Raw genomic sequence first — 27,511 nt, 5'->3', positions numbered from 1 at the left:
CAGAAAATATTATATAATCTATAATATAATCTATCAAGTATGGTAATTAATTCGGGATGATTTACTTTCTCATTAGAATAATTAATACGTATAAATAGCATGTCGTTTCGTGATGTAGATTTTTTTCCAAGAAATCTATTCTTAATTTAAAATCCCAGATTTCCACGAAACTATAGTCACCGTACACATACTACATCTTATTTTCATGTTACATTATAAACAGCGCGCGCCACGGATCTCATTCAGTCCGCATTCAAGAGCCGTCGCGGCTATTTTGATCCGTTCATAAGACCAGTGTCGAGTTTAAAAGTGTTGTGAATTTTAAAACAGGTATGTAATCGATTTTTATTTATTTATTTGCAAGCGGTTCTCGTTCACATCTAAGCTAGAACTTTCACCTTAGTTACGAGCTTCGAAAGCTTTCAGATACGAGACGAAAACAAATCAAAACAGGCCTCAAATATTAAATATTTTTAATAAATTTGGTGGCAGGACCTCTTGTGAGTCCGCGCGGGGAGGTACCACCACCCTACCTATTTCTGCCGTGAAGCAGTAATGCGTTTCGGTTTGAAGGGTGGAGCAGCCGTTGTAACTATACTTAAGACCTTATCTCATATCTCAAGGTGGGTGGCGGCATTTACGCTGTAGATGTCTATGTGCTCCAGTAACCACTTAACACCAAATGGGCTGTGAGCTCGTCCACGCATCTAAGCAATAAAAATAAAAATAAAATAAAAATGACTGTGATATTCAGAATAAATCTAGCTACAGCATTTCAAAACCATAATCATTGCAATTATCTTAAAATTTAAGATTAGAAGAGCATCAACATGTAGTCGTCAAGCTCTGAATTTTTTGTCCATGCTTTTCGGTGGGGAAATTTTATTTTGAATTGATGGTAAGGTCATGATAATTTACAAGCACCTAAAAAGACATTTGAATTTTTTTAATAATTTTTGTTTTTTGAGTTGTAGATTAGCCGTAATCCGTTTTCCGATTTACGGCTAGATATAAACAGCGGCAATTAGCGGCAATTAGAAAAATTTTGAATGTTTTTTTCTTTCTTCCAAAAACGAATTATATTTGGTATGAGCTTTAATAAATCGCGGGCACAGATAATACATTTAATAACGCGGGGAGGTACATAATATGTTCATAGTTTTCTTCCACTAAGCAGTTTATATTTTTAATATATTTATATACGACATTCGATTTTCTCTTAAAATTGAATTTAATGTTGTCTATTTTGTTGTTGTTTTTTTTAAATAAATGGAACCTGTAAATTTTTGAATATTCGTCATCATTATCATTTTTTGGCAAATGTTTTCATTAGATCACTTACGTACTGGCTGATAGACATACCATTAATCTGCCAGTACCAAAGCGGTCTTGAATCATTATTATTTTTAAAAATGATATTTTCGATATAAATATACCAGTACTTGAAATTTTGTAATGAATTTGAACAATGCTGATATCATAAATAACAATAATGAGATTATGATTACTATTATAATAATTTACATTACTAAATTGTAACATTACAATTTCTCCTTCTTTTTTTGGCATATCTAGTGGCATTCTATTCTAATCTCGTGCAGGTAGGTGCCATTTTCCTATCCAATTCTGCGACGAAGCAGTAATGTCTTTCAATTTGAAATTTAGGATAACCGTTATACAATAACATTGAGTTTACGGCCTAACGTCTCAATACTCAATACATTTTGCGTCATGTTACGATGTTTATCGGCTCCGGTAACCGCTTAACACTAGATGGGCTATAAGCTTGTACACCCATTTACGCAATAAATAAATAAAAAACGAAAATCATGTATTTTTTTTCTAATTCTTGTATTTTTACTTCAAACATAAAGCTACAATTCGATTCGTGTGCCTTCGGATTCCTTACATGAATTCAGATTTACGGTTCTATATATTATGATTACTGAAATTCAAATTTTATTAGAGTATCTAAGAAAGACGGAACCTATAAAATAGTCAATCAAATCGAAGTATCGAGAATCGTGAAAGTTTCAATAAATACGTAAAATTTTACTTTTATTGCAACTCTGATTATCATCACCAACTAAAAAGTTTAGTAGAAATATAACATTAGTATAAATTCAAGAATGCAATAAAACATTAATTCAAAGCTATAGCGCGGAGTCTCTTGACCTTAAATGCTAATAAATTACATCTTTATATATACCTTTATATATTTCTTCTGTGCGTGTGTTTGTCACTGAACTCCTCTTAAGCGGCTGGACCGATTTTAATAATAAAAAATTGTATGCGTTTGGGGACACCCTGGATGGTTTAGATTTACAAATCAGCCAGGCAGATGGCGCTGCAGTCGGTATCTAGGCTAGAATCTTCCTAGAAATAATTTATATGGCAAAACAATGTTTGCCGGGCCAGCTAGTATACAATTTGTCTTTCTATATTCTAATCGACTATTTTTATTAACAACAAGAATGAGGTTAGAATCTGTCGATGCAATGAGGCTTATCTATACTAATAATAATAATAATATTATAAAGAGGAAAGATTTGTTTGTTTGTTTGTATTGAATAGGCTCTGAAACTACTAAGCCGATTTGAAAAATTCTTTCACTGTTTGGAAGCTACACTATTCCCGAGTGACATAGACTATAATCTTTTTTGAAAAAAGTTAGGGATTCCTTACTAAAACTCCAATAATGTAACCCAAGGTGTAAAAAAAATACCTAAAATATTCTTTACATCGCGTGCCCTGCGAAAACTATTGATGATAGAACAAAATAATGTACTACAACTTTGTAGAGCACTTTAGTATTTATAAAAAGTGTCATGACAGCATATGTCTAACTATTATAGCTATGCCACAATGTGTTCTTTTATTTAAAAAAATAAACGAGCGGAGCCAGAGCGGGCCGCTAGTTTGCTATATAGAAACAATAGAACTGAATTGAGGAAAATATAATTAATATTAACTTAGGTAACTAAATTTAATTTAGGGCACTGATAATATTATGTTTTGTATACACCGATATATTTTTGTAGCGGTAGTTATTATACAACACAAGATATTCGACAGATGTCTGAATCTAGCTTATGACGTTTTCAAGATAAGCTTACAGTTTATTATACTCGTACAAGCTCCGAACAACAATATTCGGGCCGTCGGTATTCCGAGTAATATCTTCCCTTTGTCATTAAACCTGTGAAATCTTTATGTATATACTGATTTATTTAGTGGGTATTTATTGTGTAATAAGTTTTTTTTAATTACACCTTTATTATTAAATTATAAACACTTGTTTTATTCAAACTGATAGAAATAATATTGTTAATGAATATTAGAAATTATAGCCTGACATTTAGATCTTAAAAGAATTAGTAACCTTCTAAAAATAATGAAAGTTTTCCCGCTTTTTTAAGAAATAACATTATACCAGTGAAAATACTGAATCAGCGCGCAGAAATAGTGCGCTTGCTTCTTTTCCTTAAATCAATCTAATCCAGAGAGAGAAAGAGGACTTTTTGATAAAAACAACAGTCAGTAAATTTTCTATTACAAATTAAAATACCATTAACGATTCTATTCGAAGATTGACTGCAAAAAATGCTGCGAATACGAATGAAATCATCGTATTGGAAGATAACGTCATTATTTTGTTCAAGTCCGATAATGCAAAAGTATCAAATTTCATAAATGTTTTAAATTTGTTCACACATCCGTATTCTGGATAATACGAAATGTCGACAGACAAAAAAAACTGACTTGAAGTAGGTACATAGTCAAGATCAATTAAATATGCATTAATCAGGTTAAAGGATACATCAAAAACTCCAGGTCAGATTTTAATTAAAATTTAACGGGATCAAACAAGTAGCACCAACTTAACAAAACAAAAGCAATCATCAAAATTGGTACACCTGCAAAAAAAATCTGAGGCAATACACACACACAAAAAAAACCTGTCGAATTAAGAACCTTCTCATTCATTTTTTTTTTAATTCGGCTAATAACAGAGAACTGATTTGCTGTCACACGTGTCCTTTGAATGACCTTATACCACCACGCTACGGGGCAACGTAAAGCCGCCGTCTCCTAAAACATATCTCTCCAAATGCGATCTTTGTGCTTTTAGGCTCTTTAAGCGTCGGTCACCGTCCTCGTCGAACCCGTCGATTATGACGAAGACTTCGACAAGCGAAGTAGCCCATAGAAACAGCCAACTGAGTTTATCGTTGCTGAGACTGCGAAGCACTGCTCATGCTAGGGCCAGTTTTAGGTTGAATCCAGTGATAACTTTTTTTTATTGCTTAGATGGGTGGACGAGCTCACAGCCCACCTGGTGTTAAGTGGTTACTGGAGCCCATAGACATCTACGACGTAACTGCGCCATCCACCTTGAGATAAAAGTTCTAAGGTCTCAAGTATAGTTAGAACGGCTGCCCCACCCTTCGAACCGAAACGCATTACTGCTTCACGGCAGGAATAGGCAGGGCGGTGGTACCTATCCGCGTGGACTCACAAGAGGTCGTACCACCAGTAAGCCATAGCGTCGCTGGAATTAGACTACCAGCAAATAGTTAGAGAAAAAACTCAAAACTTCGTGTCCGTTCTGAATATTTTATGCAGGCGTAAATATATTCACAAACAAACTATGCAGCTTCTAATTATAGTCGCGAGGACTGCGAACATAGATTCAAATCACCGTCTCGAAAATGTAAATGCTGATCGATTCACAACATCCTCGCGATTAGCATTACGTGTGCTTATTATTGTTACCAGACATATTATATTTAATGTTGCCTTAACAAAACACACGAGGTACCATACAAGATGACTATTATTGTGATATTTAAAGTTTTAGCGAAAACTTAGTTCATAACCGTATTGCCCTCTGCTTTTTATTATTATAGGATGTAAAAAAATATGAAAGTTGTTACGTAATTATAAACATTGATAAATCTGCAGTTAATTTTTTTATTATTAACATAACTAAGTAAGTTAAGAAAGAGCTTATTATCTAATTTTTATTATCTTTAATAGAATAATACAAAGTTATATAATTGATAAAGAAGATGTTGACGATTTTTGCCATGGCAACAAAATCAGATGACGCGTTTGAATTCTGTATTCGTTCGCTGACCGCGGTATCTTTGTAACAGCGGTTAATCGAAATATAAATTAAGCTAAGTGACAGTTACTTCATGTTTATTTTAATATATAAAATAGTATTTTAGCATGACTTCGATTTCGTTTTAAATGATTACCTACCACAAATTTTAGATGAATTGAACTTTGCACACAGGTTTATTTTGGATCGCTTTTAAATTTTGCGGTAGGCAGCGGCTTGGCTCTGCCCCTGGCATTGCTGAAGTCCATGGGCGACCGTAACCACTCGCCATCAGGTGGGCCGTATGCTCGTCTGCCTACAAGGGCAATAAAAAATAAAGAATAATTCCAAAATCGTTCGAAAATAAACGTACGAATTTGATATGCCGTTGATTTTTTTTATCAAATTCACTTGTTACAGCTGTACGACAATTGCTATGCGATACCAAATGTCCATAATGTTATATAAATTATTGTAATTTTATTGCTTCTCGCAAATGTTTGTTTCGCTGCATTCATTTAAATATAAATTGATGAATTTAAAAGCGAATTGAATGTAAGTGGAAAGGTTTTATATTATTTTGTCATTCCTCAAGGCAGATGAATATAGTTAGAAAAAAAAAAGAAACGACTGGAATTACTTGATTTTTTGTATCATAAATTTGCTGTTGTGAATTCCTCTATAAGTACTATTATTAGTACCGTAAAATGGGGCGATTAGGGATTGAGAGGCGAATGGGGAAAAAAACAGGAAAATCTTTCGACGCTCAATATTAGTTTTTTAATCGTTGCAAAATCTTCTTTGTTTTGTAGTGTAATAGTAGAACGTTGAAAGTTCACAAAACAACTCTGAATGTGCATGATAAAAGCTGCTAACTTATAAAAAAAAGGATGACAAAGATTAACATATAAAATTGGATAACAAAGATAGCCCCGAGACTCAATAATTTTGATCCTGATATAGCATTTTAAACATCAACAACTACCATAGAATTGTTCATCAAGTTGGAATTTGTCCCGAATCACCCCATTTTACCGGCATATAGATTACATACTCTTGAGAAGGTACTTATTTATTACTTATGTCAGGACTTTTTGGCGGGAACGCGAGCAGTGAAGTTGTGTGATTTGTTTTATTTTGTCTATTTAGTGATTCTTGGGGTTTAAATGTGTATGGTAATGGGGTGGTTTATTAACTGTTTAATGCCTGTGAAAGTGCACAAATGTGGGAAAGTGAAACAAAGCCGCTGGACGTAGCTTCTCGGGATCCTCCAAAAAGTCCACTAAAAAAATCTTAGTAAATGACCACCATTTTACTGAGATTATATTTCATCCCATTTCATTTCATTTCATTTCATCCCAGTTGATTAATGTCTCAAATTAATCATCTTCATTTCATTTCACTCCATAATATCATTTTTCATAAAAATATGAATATAAATTAAAATAAGACATGACCTAAAGGTCTTAGTTCCCAGGTCATAAAATCCATTAAAAAAAATTACTTATGTCAGTTTGTTTTTTCTAAACAAAGTAAGGAGGCAAAAGGAATCGATTCCTACCTCGAATGAATAATGAATCATACTTCGTCAGTAGATATTAGTCTGCACGATTTTTTGCATTCCGTAATAAATATGATGCCTCGTGTTTTATTGGTTAGACTGTAGATGAACTCAGTCAAGCTATTCAATGATAACCAAGAATCTTAATCGCTAAAATATGAATGAAACTATTGACACAGACGACGGGGGGCTGCTAAGAAAACAGACCATCATAATATAATAAATATTAAAATTTTCTTAAATAACTAACTGGTAAAAAATCACGCACGGTCATCTGACCCCAATTTAGGATTCCCTATGTGATGTGGTACCAGAGACTGACAAACATACTTAAATGCGTTTAAATATATACATATATAAATAATAAACGCCCAGACAAAGAGTAAACGCATCTGTTCATCACACAGCGTTTGCCCGATGTGGGAATCGAACCCACGACCCTCGGCACAACAGTCAGGAGCGTTAACTACTGCTCTACTGAGTCAGTTTTTTTTGCTTTTTTTTATTGCTTAGATGGGAGGACGAGCTCACAGCCCACCTGGTGTTAAGTGGTTACTGGAGCCCATAGACATCAACAACGTAAATGCGCCACTTGAAACCTAGTTCTAAGGTCTCAGTATAGTTACAGCGGCCACTCCGTCGTTCAAACCGAAACGCATTGCTGCTTTACGGTAGAAATAGGTGGGGCGGTAGTACCTACCCGTGCGGCCTCATAAGAGATCCTAAATCAGTTTCTTCTTATTAGTATTTTAATTTTAATTTTGTTCACAGCCAAGACAATGGAGTCTCTACTTGTTGACGTTGTACACTTCTACCCACGAGAAAATGCTCAACCTCATAATACTATCAGGCAAGTAACTTATCTACAAAATTACTAATCGGTCACTAGACCAATCTTAGCCGTAAGACCTACCGTTGTACTTTACTAGTCTATAAATTAATACGTGAAGCAAAAACTTTGTACCCCTTTTTACGAAAATTGCGCGGACGGAGGAGTATGAAATTTCATACACTTATAGACAATATAGAGAAGGAGTTCAGAATGCTATTTTTTTGTAAATTATGTATAATACATACAATCAAATACATGAAATCAATAAAAAAATCATTACACACACTAGCCCATACATATAAATACTAAATACACTCTTTGTTTATTGTCCACTTCGATAAAGCGGCACGACACGAGAACCCTCTCATCGTGGCCGCCGGTAACTACATTCCCGATCCTGCGGACAGAATGAAAAGCAGTCGACGGCGCCCCAAACACGTCATTTCGGATCCCCCCGATCCACTAACGGTGCTTTTAAGTACCTCAAGCACCGGTATCATTCTCGTCGAACCCGTCGCTTGTGACGAAGGGCTCGACGAGTAAATTAACCCTCAGACACAGACCATTGAGTTTCATGCCGGATCTTCTCAGTGGTTCGCGTTTCCGATCCGGTGGTAGATTCTGCGAAGCACGGCTCTTGCTAGGGTTCGTGTTAGCAACGTCATCAGGCTTGAGCCCCGTGAGCTCACCTACTAGTTAAGGCGACGCTGATATAGCCTCTCAAGGCTATCAGCTTAGGTAGAAAAAAAAAAGGTTTATTGTCAATTGTCAAACTTTTGTTAAGTGTTGTTTAAAGTCTGGTCAAATTGAAAATAGATTAATTTAACTATAGTGTAGTTTTGGCGAAATCTGTGATTATATTAAAGAAGTATAATAATAGTGTTTGACAATAGAACCATAATAATCTTTAAACTTATAATTTCAATTAATTATAGACGAATTTCGACTACTGCGGGGCCACTAGTTAATATAATTTAGTAATTGTATATTTGTTTACTGATGGTAAGACGTGTTGTGAGTGCGCATGGTTAGGTACCACCATCCTGCCTTTTTCTGCCGTGAAATACTGCTTTTCGGTTTCAAGGGTAGGGCAATCGTTGTACTGTAAGCCTGAGAGCTTAGAACTCATGTCTCGAGTTGGGTGGCGGTATTTACTTTGTATCCCATCCCCACATCTAAAAAATAAATAAAAAATTGTGTATAACAAAGCATACTCTTCTCGACTCCACTCATTTGGAGACGAATCGACGCGGAGCCCAAGAATAATATCTTCAAATGTAGACCTTTTTTTAACAAGAGAACCATTAAGCTCTACTCCTGTCGCGGTTTGCGTGTGAGTAATATACAAACAACACCAAAACCTCGCAAACAAATAAGAGATGTGAAAAGACACGATGGTTTAAGGCAAGTCTTTACTGGTGGTCTCTTTACCCATAGGTATATGGATAGAATAATGATCCTCTCTATTTCTGCCGTGGATCAGTAGTTGCTGAAGTGAAATTTAGAACTCATATCCCAAGGCAGGTATTGGTAGTTGTGTTGTTGATTTCTATGAAATCCGGTAGCCCTTAACACTAGGTGAGCCGTGAACTCACTCACGCGGCTAAGCAGTACGTTTCAGTTTTAAAATCTTTAAAATAATATACTTCAAAAATAAAAATAAAACAGAATATACCGTAATATTTTAAAAAGTAGGTGGTAAAAGCTTCATAAAATCATTCAAAACTCGAGGGGTCAATAACCTTTTCGGGACTCCCAATTAATAGGGGCTTGATTAAGACTTTCGTTTCGTAATCGAGTGACGAAAGGCAAGTCATTCAACATGATGTCCATTTTATTCTCTGTGAGCTTCGTGAAGTGTTCACGAGTGTCAGATTCAGTCATGGTAGCAATTTTATTTTTTTATTTTTTTATTGATTTGATGGGTGGACGAGCTCACAGCCCACCTAATGTTAAGTGGTTACTGGAGCCCATAGACATCTACAACGTAAATGCCGCCACCCACCTTGACTACCTTGAAACCGGTTTGACTAAATTTCGATTGGAAACAAAACATTATTCAAACAGACATAGAAACCCAGGTCCCAGACCCTGCAATAGGGTCACGAAACGCTGGTTGGATGTGGTAAAGGCAGATACGGAGGAGAATAGCCTCACCTAGAAGGATGCCGAAGACCGGGCAAAGTGGAGCAGCTTAAGTAGGAAAGCGAACCCTGGCACTAAGCAGGGAAAACGCTACGAAGAAGAAGAAAAGAGGCAAAGAAAATCATTGTTTTTCTTTTTTTTTTTAAACAGATACGAGGTCGTAAACGATGAGGTCCCGACAACTACGATCGTCCGTCGCGGTCAGCCTTTTAACGGGGTCATCCGGTTCACCAGACCCTACGACGAGTCGAATGACCTAGTGCAACTAGTCTTCTCGCTTGGTAAGTCGAATCATTAGCTACAGGTTTCCGTGAGTTCCATCGCAGGACGTATTCACGAACGATTCACCAAGTGAACAAAATTGTGCAATTCTATAAGCAGTAGTTGCGGCGTGCCCAACCACAGTTGGCTTCGATACAAAAAAAAATTCTACCTATTCTGATAGCCTTAAGAGGCTATATCAGCTTCACTCTAACGTGTAGGTGAGCTCTCGGGGCTCAAACCGGAAGTGCTACTAACACTAGCCCTAGCAAGAGCAGTGCTTCGCAGAATCAACCACCAGATCTGGAAGCAGCATGTAGGCAGCGGCCTGGCTCTTTGTAGGTAGCGGCCTACCTCTGACCCTGACGTTGCTGAAATCCATTGGCAACAGTAACCACTCACCATGAGGTGGACCGCGTGTCCATCTGCCTGCAAGAGCATTAAAAAAAACGCGTCCCACTGAGAAGATTCGGCGAGAAACTCGGTGGGCTATCGACCTAAAAGATTCACGTTTGCTTTTAAGTCTTAACACGTTAACTGCTACATAGGTCACCGGTGCCCTACGTGGCGCACTGAAATAATTGTCTGAATTATGTATGAAGTATGTTGTATGAAGTAGTTATTGTTGTTTCAACAATCATGTTGACGGCTAATTTTACAGAAGGCTTCTTGTTGCGAAATAATACCTTTGTTTTAGGTGACAACCCTACTATGGAGACTCAAGGATCGGTATTCCTGCGCCGTGATGCGGTGGCCGACAAACATTCATGGACCGCTAAACTAATAGACGTACAAGAAAACACACTATCTTTTGAGGTACGATAGTAGGCTCTATTGAATACGACTAGTGACTATTTTAGCTTGTTTCCCACGAGGTTTGGTCAATAGGTTTGGATCGTTGAATTAAATCATATCTTAAATTAATGTCAAGATGCTAATTTCATGCATTGCTAAATTCAGAAGCACGGCATAAAATGACCCTTAGAGGTCGAAAGTCGGATGATTCATTTGACCAGCTCAAGTTCAAAGATAAAATGATATAACTGGTATTGGATGATCGATGGATGGATACTTCTGACATGTTATTTTATTCTTAATTTTTTCTCTCTTTCAAGTTATTTATCTTTAAAATTATAGAACATTGACAAACCGGGTATTTAAATCTCCATTTTTAATAAATATGTTAATAACGACATTAACTCGTGTTATTCAAATCAAAGAAACAACATTAATTATAATACATTATATGAAAATTAAACTAGTTTGGTTTGTGATCGCATTCCACACTTATATAATATATTTTTCTCGTTTGTATAAATGTTTAAATAATTACTAAATTCTAGCAACACATAAGTTTGTTTGATTAAAAAAATTAAAAAAGGACGAATTATTTAAAATCTCAAATATAACTAGTCAATCGACCATATATCGTTGCCAAAAACCATGTAATAATGATTACAATTATTATTTTTCTTTTGCCTTTTTTAATTCGCGTTCGCAGGCTGATGCTATTGCGCTTATTCACCTTCATTGCATTGCCAAGAACAACTGTGTAAAGTTTAAATCAATCTAATAAATTACACGCGAACGAATGTGAACGAATATTTTTATATAACTTATATTATTTACACTTTATGTATAAAGTATAAAGATATACAATGGCGGACTTAATCCCTCAGACAGCTCTTGCTAGGGTTCGTGTTAGCAACGTCGTCAGGTTTGAGCCCCGTGAGCTCACCTACTAGTTAAGGTTACGCTGAAATAGCCTCTCAAAGCCATCAGCTTAGGTAGGAAAAAACAAAAAAAAACCCTCAGACATTAACGACAAGTCAAGCAAAGGTAATGCACAGAGTACCTGTTGGTGCATTGCAAAAATGTATTGAACACATATACACAGACAAATATACAAATATTCCAATAAATGTAAGGAACACAGCATGAAGCAAACAAAATACAATTATCCTATCTATAAGTGCAGATATATAAATTTTAAAAGTAAAAAAAGTAACAACATAAACTCAATAAAAACAAATTACACATCAATCAATTCAACTCGTGATGTTCATTTTACCTTATGTTCGGGCTAATCAATTTGTTTTTTTTTTTTTTATAAAAACACGCATTGCAAAAACATGCTTCTGTTCAAAAGCTGGTCGAACAAAATCACGAATACTCCGTTGCTTATTAATGTATTACTCTTTTCATTTTTATTGATGGCACTAGAAATATTCAGTACATGTTGGAGAGAAATAAATAATAGTTAAAAAAAAACTAACAAAATAATTTTTTTCTTACACTATTTTTAATTCAAATTAATTTACATTTATTTTCTATTTTTTAGTTGGATTTTCTATAAAAGAGTATTTTGTTACTTTTTTTTTTCAACTATTAGCTATTTTTCATTTTTAGTTGAATTTCAATTTTTTCAATATATTTTTTTAAATATTGAATTTCATCGGTCCTTAATAAGTACCAAAATCGAGTTAATCCGACGTTTTGAAGGAGGTCAAAATCATGTTCAAAAATTCCGTTACATACATACATCTGAAGCTAATAAAAGCGTATTAAAAAGAAAGAAAATTCAGCTGCCCATTTAACTATAGATTTTATACAGAAAATAAAGCATCGATGTCTTTTAAAATAACATGTCAATAAATATTCGTTAATAATTTTGATACAATCTTAAATAATATTGAAACTCGTTTTTTATTACTAAAATTATCGGTCATCCTGTTGGGTTGGTTCATTAAAAATCAATGTTACTTTTTGTGGTTTATTTTTAACATATAATTTGTTTTTGTTTTAACGTCTCTTAATGAAAATAAAGAATCGAAAAATTTGTATTACACTCGTGTGCAAGGATTTCATATTTCATGCGTGTAAAGGATTTCTCTTAACATCTCACTATTATTACTTAAAAACAGTATTATATTTTCTTCGTTTCTCTTCACTGAAAACTACTTTTATTACTTCAACTAACACGGACGTCCGTCATCACGAAAACTCTAAATTATTATAAACACGGCCGTGTTAAAACCAAATTTAAGTGACAATAATAATATTTTTTTTTTTTTTTTTATCACACCATTTATTTATTTTGAAACTTATAGAGAATTACAATCTACTTTTTAGTTCAGTTAGCCACAAAAGCATGTTTTTTGTCTGTTTTTAAAGTATTATTAATTAATGTTTTTGTGATAGAACGTATGGAAGGTTCGCTTAAGTAGGTACCAGCCTGTCTAGCCAGAGCGCACATTCAAGCATTCCAGTTTGGAGGGCAAGGCAGATCTTATAGATTACAATCCAAACTTCACGCTCTTGTCTCAATTGAAATATAAGACAGTATACTACGGACCATATACTAACAAACAATAATAGATCAAAGAATAGAAAACAGAAAAGTATACTAAGCTGTAAGCTACTGTTGTACAAGACAATACATTCAGTATTCACGATGAGCCATCGCGTCTTCTTTGTCTCCACCTTATCCCACTAGGTGGGATCGCACAGCGAATTTTTCTATTCCATTCTCTTCTATTAGCCGCCATCTCAATACCCACTCCTCTCTCTCTCTCTCTCTCATATCGTCATTCAAACACTCCATCCATGTCTTCTTCGGTCGACCTCTTCCCCCTCTACCTTGCACTACCATTTCCATACATCTCCTCTCTGTGTATCACGTTTTCCTACCACGCTAATCATCCGCTCTTTATCTTTATTATTATCGCCATCGTATTATTATTATTATGTTTGTTAAGTCGAGGAAAAAAAACATAACACACACACTCGCGCAGCATCGAACTCGCGCCAGTGAACAAAAGACGCACTTGACACCGCTTAGCATGATACCTAATGTGACCATACGTCCCGATTTGGGAGGGACAGTCCCGCATTCGGGCATTCAACATAGAGCTAGAATTGTTTAAATGGGCTAATTTAACAAAAGAGGTACAGACTATTACAGGGTACTAACTATTTTGTGTTTAGTGCTTTGATTCTTTTGTGTTATTCTATCTTCTGTAAGAAAATACCTACTTGTAAAGCACTAAACACTTTTATTATTATATAATTTCGCAGATATCCCGTTTTGACAAAAAAAAATGGTCACGTTAATGATACCTAAAGTGTATTTATTATTCATTAGGTATCAACTCCTGTGACGCTTCCTGTGGGCACTTGGTCTCTCCGTGTAGTCACCAGACAGAAGAACTCATCAGCCCGCGAGATCTACGACTTTGACCAGGATATTTACATTCTTTTTAACCCATGGAATCCTGGTAAGAATTTCTTTCGCTTTTCGCTAACCATAGACATAATTTATATTACTGTTACGGCTTAATCTCGCGTTATTTTGTCATTATATTACTTCCGACATTTCGAATACAGGTAACCCTTCTATAACACAGTAGTTTTTTTTTTTATTATTGCTTAGATGGGTGGACGAGCTCACAGCCCACCTGGTGTTAAGTGGTTTCTGGAGCTCATAGACATCCACAACGTAAAGACATCCCATCTTGAGATATAAGTTCTAAGGTCTCAAGTATAGTTACAACGGCTGCCCCACCCTTCAAACCGAAACGCATTACTGCTTCACGGCAGAAATAGGCAGGGTGATGGTACCCACCCGCACGGACTCACAAGAGGTCCTACCACCAGTAAATATGTTCCTACAAAGTCTCGAATTGTGCGAAATCGTGTTATAAAATATGATAGTAAAGGAGAGCAGTTTTTCTGAAACACCTCAACTGTGCCTGCATATATTTTTTTACCTATTATAAATAAAAAATAAGCAGTAAAATTTCGGTTATTTTTTTTATTTTTTATTTCTTAGATGAGTGGACGAGCTTACAGCCCACCTGGTATTAAGTGGTTACTGGAGCCCATAGACATCTACAACGTAAATGCGCCACCCACCTTGAGATATAAGTTGTAAGGTCTCAGTATAGTTACAACGGCTGCCCCACCCCTCAAACCGAAACGCATTACTGCTTCACGGCAGAAATAGGCAGGGCGGTGGTACCTACCCGCGCGGACTCACAACAGGTCCTACCACCAGTAAATATATTACCTGGTTATAAGTAGGGTTTAGGGTTTTTTTTCTTTTCGTGTTAAAGTGGAACCGTATTGTAAAATATGTGTTATAGGAGCTTTGTACTTTACAGTTTTAATATTAAGCCGTAAAAGTAATTTTGATTCTCTCTTTCAAGGCAGTTTTACAGTACTAACCTAATGAAAATTTGTCCAGATGACCAAACCTACATGGAAGATTGCACTCTACTCCAGGAGTATGTGCTAAATGACGTTGGCAAGGTCTGGGTGGGTCCCATCAAGACGACCAGGGGAAAGCCGTGGTTCTATGGACAGTTTGACGCTGTCGTCTTACCCGCCTGTATGTTTATGCTGGATAAAGCCGAATTTCCTTTCAACCAGTAAGTGTAACCTAGATATGGTTTGACGATTTTAAAGTTGAATTATCCATTAATTTTAAGTCTTCTTTAACGTAAGGGACGAAAATAAAAATGCTTAGCTAACTCAGATATTATGTTTTTGGACGATTCTGTTCAGTATGCGAAGCACTTGCACCATGCCAGTCATATGACTATGCGAATATAAATCGGCATGATCTTCGAAGCCTAGTATACTATAACAAAATGCATGACTTTTTTTTATTGCTTATATGGGTGGACGGGCCCACAGCCCACCCGGCGCCAAGTGGTTACTGAAGCCCATAGACATCTACAACGTAAATGCGCCACCCACCTTGACATATAAGTTCTAAGGTCTCAGTATAATTACAACGGCTGCCCCACCCTTCAAACCGAAACGCATTACTGCTTCACGCCAAAAATAGACACTGCCTTCACCAATAACATAAAATAATTTTGTGAGCGTCATCACAAATATATGTGATTTTATAGAAAATCCAATATAAAAGTTTATGTTGCACAAGTCATTATAATTTACATCTACAGGTCATTTAATTCAAATTTTCATTCAATTCAATCAATTAAATCATTCAATGAATCAATCAAATTTAAATTTCCCAAACTGGATCGCATGTTCTAAAGATAAATAGATCTACTAGAGTCGACTCTTTTGTAACATCTCGATAACTCAGTAACGTTTTCTATAAATACAAGTTACACATAAATGGAAAGTGCAAACTGGTAATTCCATACGGATGTGCGAAGTCTAAATGGTAGATGCAGTCAGAAACGTCACCTCGCTCACGTACGTGTCCGGAATATTCTAGAACCGACATGAATGTTCGCGACAGCGATTGAATGCGAGATAAGCTTTTGATAAGAATAAGCGACGTTAATCGGTACATTAACGTCCCAGGTTTACCTGATTTACGAAAAATTATGGAGTCTGGCATTGAATTACCTAGAAAACGTGCGTTGGAATATGTTTGTTTGGTTTTGAAAAGAATCGTGCGATGCATTGCCAATTGCTAGGAGCTTGAGGCATTAAGTTCTTGTTTTTTTGTTGCGTAGATGGGTGGACGAGCTCATGCCTCACCTGGTGTTTAGTGATCACCGGAGCCCATAGACATCTACATCTTAAATGGTGCCACCCACCTCATGGAATGAATTCTAAGGTCTCAGTTTTACAGTTCAACGGTTGCTCTACCCTTCAAACCGAAACGCATTCCTGTTTCACGGCAGAAATAGGCAGGGTGTTGGTACCTACACATGCGGACTCACAATTTAAAATTCGGTTATAAACAGTTTCCTTTTCCTCTTTATAGTAGTCCTCTCCGCATTCTTTAGTTTATCCTGCAACAACTTTCAAAGAACACTAAAATATATTATTATTAAATTAAAATAACTTTGCCTTTTTTGGTCTTTTTGTTGGTCGGGTATTTATTTCTGATTATTTCTGCAGCGATTTAGAGATACGCTCACAGTGACTTTACCCCTGCCCTGAGTGGCAGGGAGCTTCCACCCGGCTAGTGGGGTTCGCCCCGAGGCCCGTCCCATGCCCATGTCCCATACGATAACCCTTCTTGCTCACAATAATTTCGTTACAGACGCGGTGATCCAGTCAAGGTAGCTCGTGTTATTTCAAAGATTGTGAACTCGAATGACGATGAGGGCGTGTTGGCTGGTCGCTGGGATGGGCAGTACGACGATGGAACAGCACCGTCCGAATGGACCGGATCCGTGGAGATTCTGGCACAATTCCTGGAGACCCAGCAGACGGTGCCCTATGGACAGTGCTGGGTGTTCGCTGGCGTCGTCACCGCTGGCAAGTGTAGCTAATTAAGTTGACATGAAAATATATGCCGATTCTTCTTCTCAGTCGCATGCACTCTTGGCAGAGTGGTCGTGGTCATCCCTTCGGGTGGTGGTGCACTTCACCAGACGTCGCCATTCCTCGCGTATCGCGGCCCTTCTTGTGCACTCGTTAATGAGATATGCCGATACCAAATAATAAAACATGCAGTACACATATGTACATTAGTCAATCAATCAACCTTAACAAAACCGCCCACTTCTTAAAGACCTAACCTTAACAACGTTTCCAACAAACAGTTTTGATTCGAAGATATTTGCGTCAATAAATCTATATAAAATATAGATTTAGGTTATCGTAAATCGAAAAACCTGCTAGAAATATTCATACAGCTTTCTTTAAAAAAGTTAATACTGCACAAGTAATGTGTACTGCACATTGCGATGTCGGCATCATAGAAATCATCTTCTGGTCTCTTCCTTTTTTTATTGCTTATAGGGTGGTCTAGCCTACAGCCCAATTGGCGTTAAGTGGTTACCGGAGTCCATAGACGTATACAACGTAAATGGCCACCCCACCCAGAGACATGAATTCCAAGGTCTCAGTTTCTACAGTATAACGGCTGCCCGATTCTTCAAGACGAAACCCATTACTGCTTCACGGCAGAAATAGGCAAGGCAGTAGAACCTAACCTAAACTAATACCAGAACACAAGAATGATATAGCAATTATATTGCTTCAGTATGCAGAGCCTTGGGGATCCCATCACGAGTGGTGTCCAATTTGGTGTCGGCCCACGACGCTAACAGCACTCTGACGGTCGACAAATACTACAGCGAGAACATGGAAGAGATGGAATCCGTTGACTCCATCTGGAACTATCACGTGTGGAACGATGTTTGGATGGCGCGACCAGACCTCCCCACCGGTAAGTTTATAGCTGATGGGATAATGAAGGGGGAATGCGGTGAATTATTTGGTAAAATAAAACATAGGGATATTATTGAATGTGGATATAAAAACTTAAAGGAGCATAGCCTATTTGAAACTAAACATTAAGGAATGAAAATCATTCATAAATCTTTGAGTTTTGATGCAAGGAAACTCAGAGTTTGATGGTGTTAATGGCTTTTTTCCTACCTATTCTAGTAACCTCGAGGGTTTATTCTAGATTCGCCGAGCTAGTAGATGGGCTCACGGGGCTCAAACTGGAAATGTTGCTAAGACTGGCCCTAGCGAGAGCAGTGCTTCGCAGAATCTACCACCGGATCGGAAACGCGACCCACTGAGAAGATCCAGCGAGAAACTCAGTGGGCTGTGTGTGTGGGTTAATTTACTCATCGAGCCCTTCGTTGCAAGCGATGGGTTCGACGAGGACGGTGACCGGTTCATGGCTCACTTGCTGGTCTATAAATGAATTTCCTGTTAATTTTAATACATCGCATCAAGCTCTGGATCTTACAGACTTACATTTTAACTCTAAGAATACATTGGGTAGGGTAGTATTTACTTTTGTTTCTCTTTGATTGATAAGCTATTGGGCGAATTAAAGATAATTTTTAATGAAAAATAATCTTCAATTACAAATATTTTGTAATCATAATATGATATTATATTTGTATATCAAATGTCGTCAAAATTGGCTTCATTGAAACAGATACTTTAACATTTAACTTAATCTATTCCGCATAAAACGCAAATGTCATTATCTATATATTAATACGTGAAGCAAAAACTTTGTATCCCTTTTTACGAAAATTGCGCGGACGGAGGAGTATGAAATTGTCCACACTTATAGAAAATATAGAGAAGAAGTGCACAATGCTAATATTTTTTTTAAATAATGCATAAAACATACATTAAATCAATAAAGAAAACATTACACACACTACGTACCATGTATTTGACGCACACATGCATACTTTTTATTGACAAACTTTTGTTCTTGACGTCTGTTGTCAAATTGAGATTAAATATTGTTTGTCTTTGTTAATATTTTTTATAGTGTAGTCTTGGCGAAATTTGTGATTATAGAAGTATAAAATACAATCATAATAGTGTACAAACTTACAATTCCAATTAATTATAGTCGAATTTCGACTACTGCGGGACCTCTAGTTATCTATAATTTTATAGACAGCTTGAAAAAACACTTTCCTAATTTCTACTAATTTAAATAAACTAAATACTTTCCTAATTTGGTAGTTAGTGGTGACGTTACGACTCACTATCTATGTGCATCCTTTTTTTTTTTTTTATTGCATAGATAACATAGATGATGACATAAATAACTCACAGCCCACCTGGTGTAAAGTGGTGTAAATGCTGCCACCCACTTTGAGATATAAGTTCTAAGGTCTCAGTATAGTTACAACGGTTGCCCCGCCCTTCAAACCGAAACGCATTACTGCTTCACGGCATAAATAGGCAGGGTGGTTGTACCTACCCGTGCGACTCACAAGACGTCCTACCACCAGTAAAATGTTCTTGTATTCGATAAATACAGTATCAAAAAGCTGAGCTTCGGGGTAACTTTTTTTTCCAAGGTTATGGTGGATGGCAGGCCATTGACGCGACTCCCCAGGAGACGTCACAAGGCCAGTACCAATGCGGCCCAGCACCTTTAGAAGCCATCAAGCAAGGGGTCATCGGTTTATCGTACGACGTCGACTTCATGCTGGCTTCTGTCAATGCTGATCTCATGCGCTGGAGGAAGGACCCCGAGGCTGAGACTGGATTCTCTATGGTGGACACTAATAATTATCAGTACGTCTCATTTTGTTATTCGACTCTCTTGACCCATCTGCTTACCGGAGCTCATGAACATCAGCAACGTATATGCCGCCACCCACTTTGAGACATCAAGTTCTAGGTCTCAGATTTATAGCCCGACGGCTGACCACGCTCGGCAGAAATAGGCAGAGTCGTGGTACCCACCCGTAGGGGATCACATGATGCGCTACCAACAAGTAAATTAACTTTATACCAGTAATTATTAACTTGAGTAGCAATCATTAAAATTTCCAGTCAGTTTGATTTAAAAGCTTGTTTTCTAGCATTCGGCGGTTGGACGAATTCACGGCCCACCTTACGTTAAGGTAGGACCTCTTATGAGTCCACACGGGTAGGTACCACCACCCTGCCTATTTATGCTGTGAAGCAGTAACGCGTTTCGGTTTAAAGGGTGGGGCAGCCGTTGTAACTGTACTGAGACCTTAGAATTCATATCTCAAGGTGGGTGACGGCATTTACGTTGTAGATGTCTATGGAATCCAGTAACCACTTAACACCAGGTGGGCTGTGAGCTCGTCCACCTATCTATGCAATAAAAAAAGCGATTACCAGAGTCTATAGATATTTAGGACGTAAAAGGTTCCCCAAAAAAAACACCATTTCCACGTATTCCATTTCGCAGCATCGGCCGTATGGTGCTGACGAAGAAGCCGTTCGTGTTTGACCCGATCGGCGATGAAGACCGGGAAGACATCACCAGCCAGTACAAATACAAAGAAGGCACGGCTTCAGAGAGGCTGGCCCTGATGAACGGAGTCAGATATTCGGAGAGAGCGAAGAGGTAATTCACGTTTTCACTTATAAGAGTTTTTCTTTATGTCTAATAAGCTTTTATAAATCGATAAACGCCGGCTGCACGCGCGAAAAAGTGTCACGTTCCGCCTGAGCCTGAGCGTGCAAACGAGAGCGCGGAACAAGCGATAGAGAGGCACGATCGGCCCAAGCGTTGGCTTGTGACACATTTATCTCTCTTCTCGTGTGAGGTCAGAGCTAGCAGTTCGAATAGTTCTGCTACTGACGTTATCACGTACAACTATCGTCCGTAAACAGACTTTACAGGCAACCAATTTATTTTTAAACAAGAAGACGTCTTATTGATATAAGAGGCATACATCTCTCAATAAATCTAATATTACCGGTTCTTTACTGTTCAAAACTGAATGTTAAATAGCGGTAAACTTTGAAAGCGTTTTCTTAGTTCATTAACCGAAATTCTTTAGTATAAAAACTAGCTCTTACCCGCGGCATAGCGTGGTCAAGGAAAAGCGAAAAGAATCACTATTAATACTATACAACTAGTGACCACTATAAAAGCAACCCAAATACTTGAGGTCTGCGGACCCAATGCGCATCATTCTGGTCACAAATCAATCTTTAAACTTAAACTTAACGGACGAAATCGGGTATTTTTTCTAAGGATAACAAAACGCGGGAATAAGATGTTTTTTCAGGATAAAATGTAGCCTATGTCACTCTCCTGATCTAATACTGACATTTTAAAAATATCTGTCTGATCCTTTGCATCGCATCGACGCGACGTGAAAGAACAACAAAAAATACTTACAATTTTATAATATTGATGTAAAATTTATTAAATAAAATATGTCTATTTCCCTTAAGCTCAAAGTGTCGTCTAGACGACAATGCTCGCAAATTGCGTCAAATATCTTACTGAAAAAAAATGGATGAAAAGGTAAAGGGAGGGCTTAAAATAAAAAAAATACATCAAGGATATATCTGTAGTACCTACATGGGATCCAGCTTGTAATTAATTCCAAGCACTTAAGTTATAAATTTAGATTTAATCAATAATTTTTTCAGGTACTACTCAGTAGTGAGCAACTTACAGACGGACGTGACCTTCAAACTAAGAGACATCGATTTAGTTTCCATCGGCAAAGACTTCAAGGTCACAATCGACATCAAGAATGTTTCGGATCAGGTAATTACGAACTACTGTATTATAAATACGGCACAATTCATAAGTCGAATTCTCGTCTCAAAGTAATTTGCATGTGCGTTATTCACTGAGCCAATACAAATTTTAAAAACTAGTGTTCACAGAATTAGAATTAAAAAAACACATTCCACTGGAATTCCAAAGAACTAGAAAACTATACGCGGTGATCATTACACAGTCAAGACATAAGTATTGATTGCATTAATATTCTATATAATATCTATAAAGAGTTGATAAAACCAAAATTAATTTCTACATACCCATATTTATTCTTGGGAATAAACCAAGATAATATCTTATCATAACGATAATAATAAATAATTGGGAACAAATAACACACGGTTATCCGATCCCAAATTAGATTTCCCTATCTTCTGGGTACCAGAGAATGACATACAAACTTAAATACGTTTAAATATATACGTATATAGATAATAAACATCTAGCCAAAGACTAAACAAACCTGTCTATCAGATGAATGTTTGCTCGTGTGGGTATCGAGCCCCCGATCCACGGCACAACAGTTAGGTGTGCCAAATCCTGCACCACCGGATCAGTCTAATTAGTCTTTCAACTATTATGTTTTTTAAAGGGACGTAACATAAAGGCATCATTGAGCGCATCGAGTTTCTACTACAACGGAGTTAAATTTGACATCATCAAGAAAATCGAAGGAAAACTCTACGTTGGACCACAGAAAAGTGAGTTACTTTTTTTTTCGTTTTGCGTGAAATGAAACGTGACAAAATCTAGAAATAGTCTGGTAAAAAAAACAAACGTAGGTAGTTAGAAAATCTCTCTCGTCTTGTAAAGAAACGTCCGAAATAATATAATTTGTAATGTTTTTCTTTTCTTACGAATCTCTTCCGTTACGATTCTTACAGCGTTTCAATTTTTTTTTATATTGTCATAAACAATTCGAGATATAAAAAATGACAGTAAAACCCTATATCTACAATTTAGGGGGATTAAATTGTAAGAGTAGTTTTAATTGTGTTTACGTCTCACGACAACCGATTGCAATACTAATAAATAAAATTTCAATCCTATATTTTTTGATACCTAATAATATGCTTTTTACCATAGGCCACAACGTAACGTATTGTATATAAACCGAAATGAAGATTTACTTCGTGCTAGATAGGAAGTTTGAGTCCTCCGTCTCATAAATTTAGTGTATTTTATAGTGTTTATTGTTTATTATTTATATGTATATATAATATGAGTGTTCTATGTCCGAGCCCGTCGAAGCTCACAATAACCACTTTTTTGTTGTATTCTGAACGCACCGGTATTCGCAACCATACTGCCACAAAATATCATACATTCCGATTCGAAACATGGTTGTACCATTAGACAAAGCACTTAGACTTCCATAGGCCACACCTCACAGGACCTGATAACTTAACTTGTGTAATTAAAATTTTCTTGAACCTATTTTTTTACTTTTTCGAACCCACCCTCATTAGACGAAGAAGTCAGCCTCGTGGTGAAAGTAGAGGACTATTTGCCGAAGCTGGTGGAGTACGGGAACATCAAGATATCTGCGATGGCCATTGTCGACGAAACGAAGCAGTCCTGGGCTGACGACGACGACTTCCAGATCCTCAAACCGAACATTAACATTAAGGTACAACGAAACACGAAAACAGTCTTAAACAAGCGTTAAGTTATATTGGTTACTAGCCGTACTCGCCCGCTTCGCTGGGCATTTAAAATTAACATTATTATTTATTGTCATCATTATTAGGGAGTCCAACATTCATATAATTATTTATAATGTACATGTATTTTCTACATGGGTAGCAAGTTTCAAGTCAATCGTATGCATGGTTCAGTAGTTATAACGGGACATTCGTAAAAACCACTGTAGATTTTAAAATTAGTATAGATTAAGTTAAGGTAATTTGCCTACAAAATTTCTTAGTATACAGAAAGTTTAGATACTAACACTGAAAGTTGCTTCCACTATCGCCTTTAATTTGTCGTTGTAGACTTTAGTTTTCAGGCGATTAGATAAAAATTTTGCATCTCGGAAGCGTTCAAACCAAAAATAACGTCAAACGTCAAACTAATAATACGTCATTAATGTTATGAACTGTTTGCGCGGCATTGTTACCACGACGGAACACGCATATCAATAATTAAACGTATTTATATCGTGTCCATTCCAATAATGAAAAAGAATATAAGTGTAGTGAAAAGAAACCCTAATTAATAAGCAAAGGACTAAACTTGACACTGGAATTCCACATAAAATTCATTTGAATTTAGAATGTAATGTCAGCCATATAATATACCTATATTACGATTCAAATGACCGGTATTGTAAAATGGCAAGGCAGATTCATGTGCGAATGAAACGGACAGAATGTCTGTTGTTTAAGTGCGAAAGAGTAAACAGATACGACTACGTTTCTGCTGCAAAGTTAATAATTATTTATAGTCAGTGTGGCACAGAAAAAAATATTACAGTTTTAGTGGGGGAAAAATTCCGTGACCTCATTTTTATTGCCTTGGTAGGTAGACGAGCACACGGCCTATCTGGTGTTGAGTGGTTACCGTCGCCCATAGACGTCAGCAATGCCAGGGACAGAGCCAAGCCACTGCCTATCTCACTTGTCAGTTATAATCACAACCAACGTTTCCGCAGTTCAAAGACGACCTGATTATCGGGCAGCCGGCAACAGTGGAACTGTCGCTTTTGAACCCTCTGAACAGTACGCTGAGTGGGTGCGAGTTCCGCGTGACGTCATCGGGAATCGCGGGTCGTGCCCTGCGCGTTCCCGCCGCGGACGTCGCTCCTGAAGGACTACTCACCGTTGAACTACCTATTCAACCTAACGTATGTATCTAATTACACCATTTTTTTTCCAACCTATTCTAGTGACCTCGAGGAGGTGAGCTCACGGAACTTAAGCCGGGAGACGTTGCTAACACTAGCCCTAACAAGCGCAGTGCTTCGTAGAATCTACCATCCGATCGGAAACGCGACCCACTGAAAAGATCCGGCGAGAAACTCAGTGGGATAAACCACTACCAGCACTAATTACTAATATAAAAAAGTCGCTATTTTTGTCTGTCCATGTGTGTGCTGTTTTGTTCAATACGTAAAATTTTGATACACTCTCCATTATGAAAACAATACATATTCTCCCGGTATATTTAAAGAATATACATTTGAACAATGATTGTCACATAGACACAAACGGTAGATCCAACCCACTGAATTTCTCACGGGATCTTTTGAGTGGGTTGCGATTCTGATCCGGTGGCAGATTCAACAAAGCACAGCTCTTGCTAGGGGAGAAGTTGGCAATTTTATTAGGCTGAGCCCCGTGAGCTCGTCTATCTAGGTGAAGCTTCAGTGAAACCAGAATATCCCCTTGAAGCTTCCAATGATTAAGTAGAAAGAAAATTGCTATGAAAAATAATAGCGCCATGCTCTCAATACGCTCTGATAACAAAAAAAAATTTTGAAACTCTTCTTTAATTTTAATAACACGATGCTCGTTGTGAACGAGGACTACGTCACTATGTATATATACAACTATAACTACGTAACTTTAATAGAAAAAATACAAAAACCACGCGATGTATATATATAATACTTATTTAAAATACATTGCCCGTTTACGTTGCAGAAACTGGGTAATATCAGTTTCGTGGCCACATTCAAGTCGAACGAGCTGAAGGACATCAACGGAGCCGCCACCACGGAAGTGCTCGAAGAGTAAACTGACAACAAATGACACAACAAACTGACATCGACTTCTCGATCACTTACGCATTCTTATAGCGGACGGACTATAATAAGAATTTAGTTATTATGTACAGCGGCCATATTTTACCTTAAAGATAAAACGTTACGTATAGTGGATATTTGTGTTAAGCTAAGTAAACTCGTATTTAGTAAAAATATAGTCACATAATTTACGTATCTCAGAACAAAATAGTTTTAGTGTAAATACAGTTACAACCTCAAGATACGTGACTGTTTATCAAAAAATTGTTACATAAAAACAAAACGCAAAATTTAGAATTGACGAATTTTTACTCCTAAAATTCTTATTCATCTTATGTTCTGTAATTTTTCTAAAAAGTTCTAAAACTTACCTCGAATTAATATATTAAACGAAAGCTCTAAATCATTTTAAGATCACATAAACAAAAAAACAAAACGCAAGTTTTTTAATTGCTTTGATGTCTGCCAAAACTTGGATTGATAATTTAAGTGTCATTCTGTTAAAATTTTTGAACGAGGATTAAGGCGAAAATTAAAGGAGTTTTCAATTTAAAAAAAAAAACCTATTTATCGATTTCTTTGTTTTTGTAATTAATTGGAAACAATACTTATTTGATCTTATAGAGAAGGTTTTATTCCAACAAAGTACGACAAACAACAAAAATACATTGTTTATAAAAACAATATGTATTTTTTGCAAGAATCGCCGTAACCATAAACAATATTTACATACAGTTATTACTAGCGGATAACAAAATTATTTTAATAATATATACACATTATTATTCTATATGAACAAAATCTCTATATTATCGAATTGTACTTGATATTGGATTCGTTGGGGTATATTCCGGGGCACGACAATACATTATAATTGAAGCAAAATATTTTTGTCGAGCGATATCCTACATCTTAATTTCTATTTTCATAAGGTAGCTTTAATGACAAGTTATAGTTTTTACAAAATAAATTATTTTTTACTTTGTTTATGAAAACATCACGGTATTTGTAATTAATATTTGAAATAAAGTTTTGTTAAATTTTGTATTTGTTTTTTTGTTTTCTTTGGAATATAGTATTTTATCTGTAAGTTTAATGTAATTAAGGTTTATATGTTAATATGTGGAAAACGAACTCGCCTAGTACGAGAGTAAATATACACAGGAATATATAAATATAGACTACAAAGTGAAAATCGCCACTCACCTTGAGACATGAGGTCTCAAGTACTTTGTATATCAGCTGTCCTTCACTTCAGACCAATGACTAGTTCAGTATGTTGTGCTCAAACACCAGTTTAATACCTGCTATATTATTATCTGTGGTGATACATACTGCCAAGAATGTTTCCATAGATTATGCACTATAACTTAACATAGATAATATACTATAAACTGGTGGTAGGTATTTACTGGTGGTAGGACCTCTTGTGAGTCCGCGCGGGTGGGTACTGTTACACACTACTCTACAAAGCAGCTTTGCCCTAATCAGCTCGTTTACAAGCTAACTGCGTTTTCCATTAGAGTCATCATTTTTAGCTTTCATGTAAAATCAAATCATATTGAAAACCAGTTAGAATCTGGAAGCCGTCGCGAGCATACATAAATTTGAGAAGTCAACAATAGTGTTGTAAAATTGTGAAATCTAATAAAGACAGTTTAGTCGTGAAAAGAAGTTTTTGTGTTTTTTTAAAAAGAAGTTTGAGAAGGGCCGTGTAACAAATTGGTGTCAGAAGTGGGATACCAGAGAAGAAATCTGAGACAGACCGTCAAAGATTCTGGTATCTCGAATCCGAGCCATCAAACTTCAAGAACGACCGACAGTAAGCCTTGCCCTAAGGACAAGCCTGCGTCTAAACACAAACTTCA

At 36.6% G+C, this 27,511-nt stretch overlaps 1 protein-coding gene across 1 annotated transcript; it reads left to right on the top strand.

Moving 5' to 3' along the window:
- The first annotated feature begins 200 nt into the window (after window positions 1-200).
- Window positions 201-26,688, top strand: LOC114239425 (hemocyte protein-glutamine gamma-glutamyltransferase). The gene is made up of 15 exons (XM_028169611.2): window positions 201-330; window positions 7,440-7,518; window positions 9,796-9,926; window positions 10,604-10,722; window positions 14,051-14,183; window positions 15,152-15,335; window positions 16,940-17,157; window positions 17,888-18,073; window positions 19,692-19,911; window positions 20,561-20,719; window positions 21,760-21,880; window positions 22,491-22,599; window positions 23,368-23,528; window positions 24,552-24,743; window positions 25,543-26,688. The coding sequence occupies exons 2-15, from the start codon at window positions 7,448-7,450 to the stop codon at window positions 25,633-25,635; spliced, it is 2,097 nt and encodes a 698-aa protein (XP_028025412.2). The 5' UTR covers window positions 201-330; window positions 7,440-7,447; the 3' UTR covers window positions 25,636-26,688.
- The last annotated feature ends 823 nt before the right edge of the window (window positions 26,689-27,511 follow it).

The sequence above is a fragment of the Bombyx mandarina genome, chromosome 19, assembly GCF_030267445.1.
Source record: "Bombyx mandarina strain Sakado chromosome 19, ASM3026744v2".
Lineage (NCBI taxonomy): Eukaryota > Metazoa > Arthropoda > Insecta > Lepidoptera > Bombycidae > Bombyx > Bombyx mandarina.
Note: the sequence above shows the minus strand (reverse complement) of the source record. Positions and strands in the feature narration are given on the sequence as shown.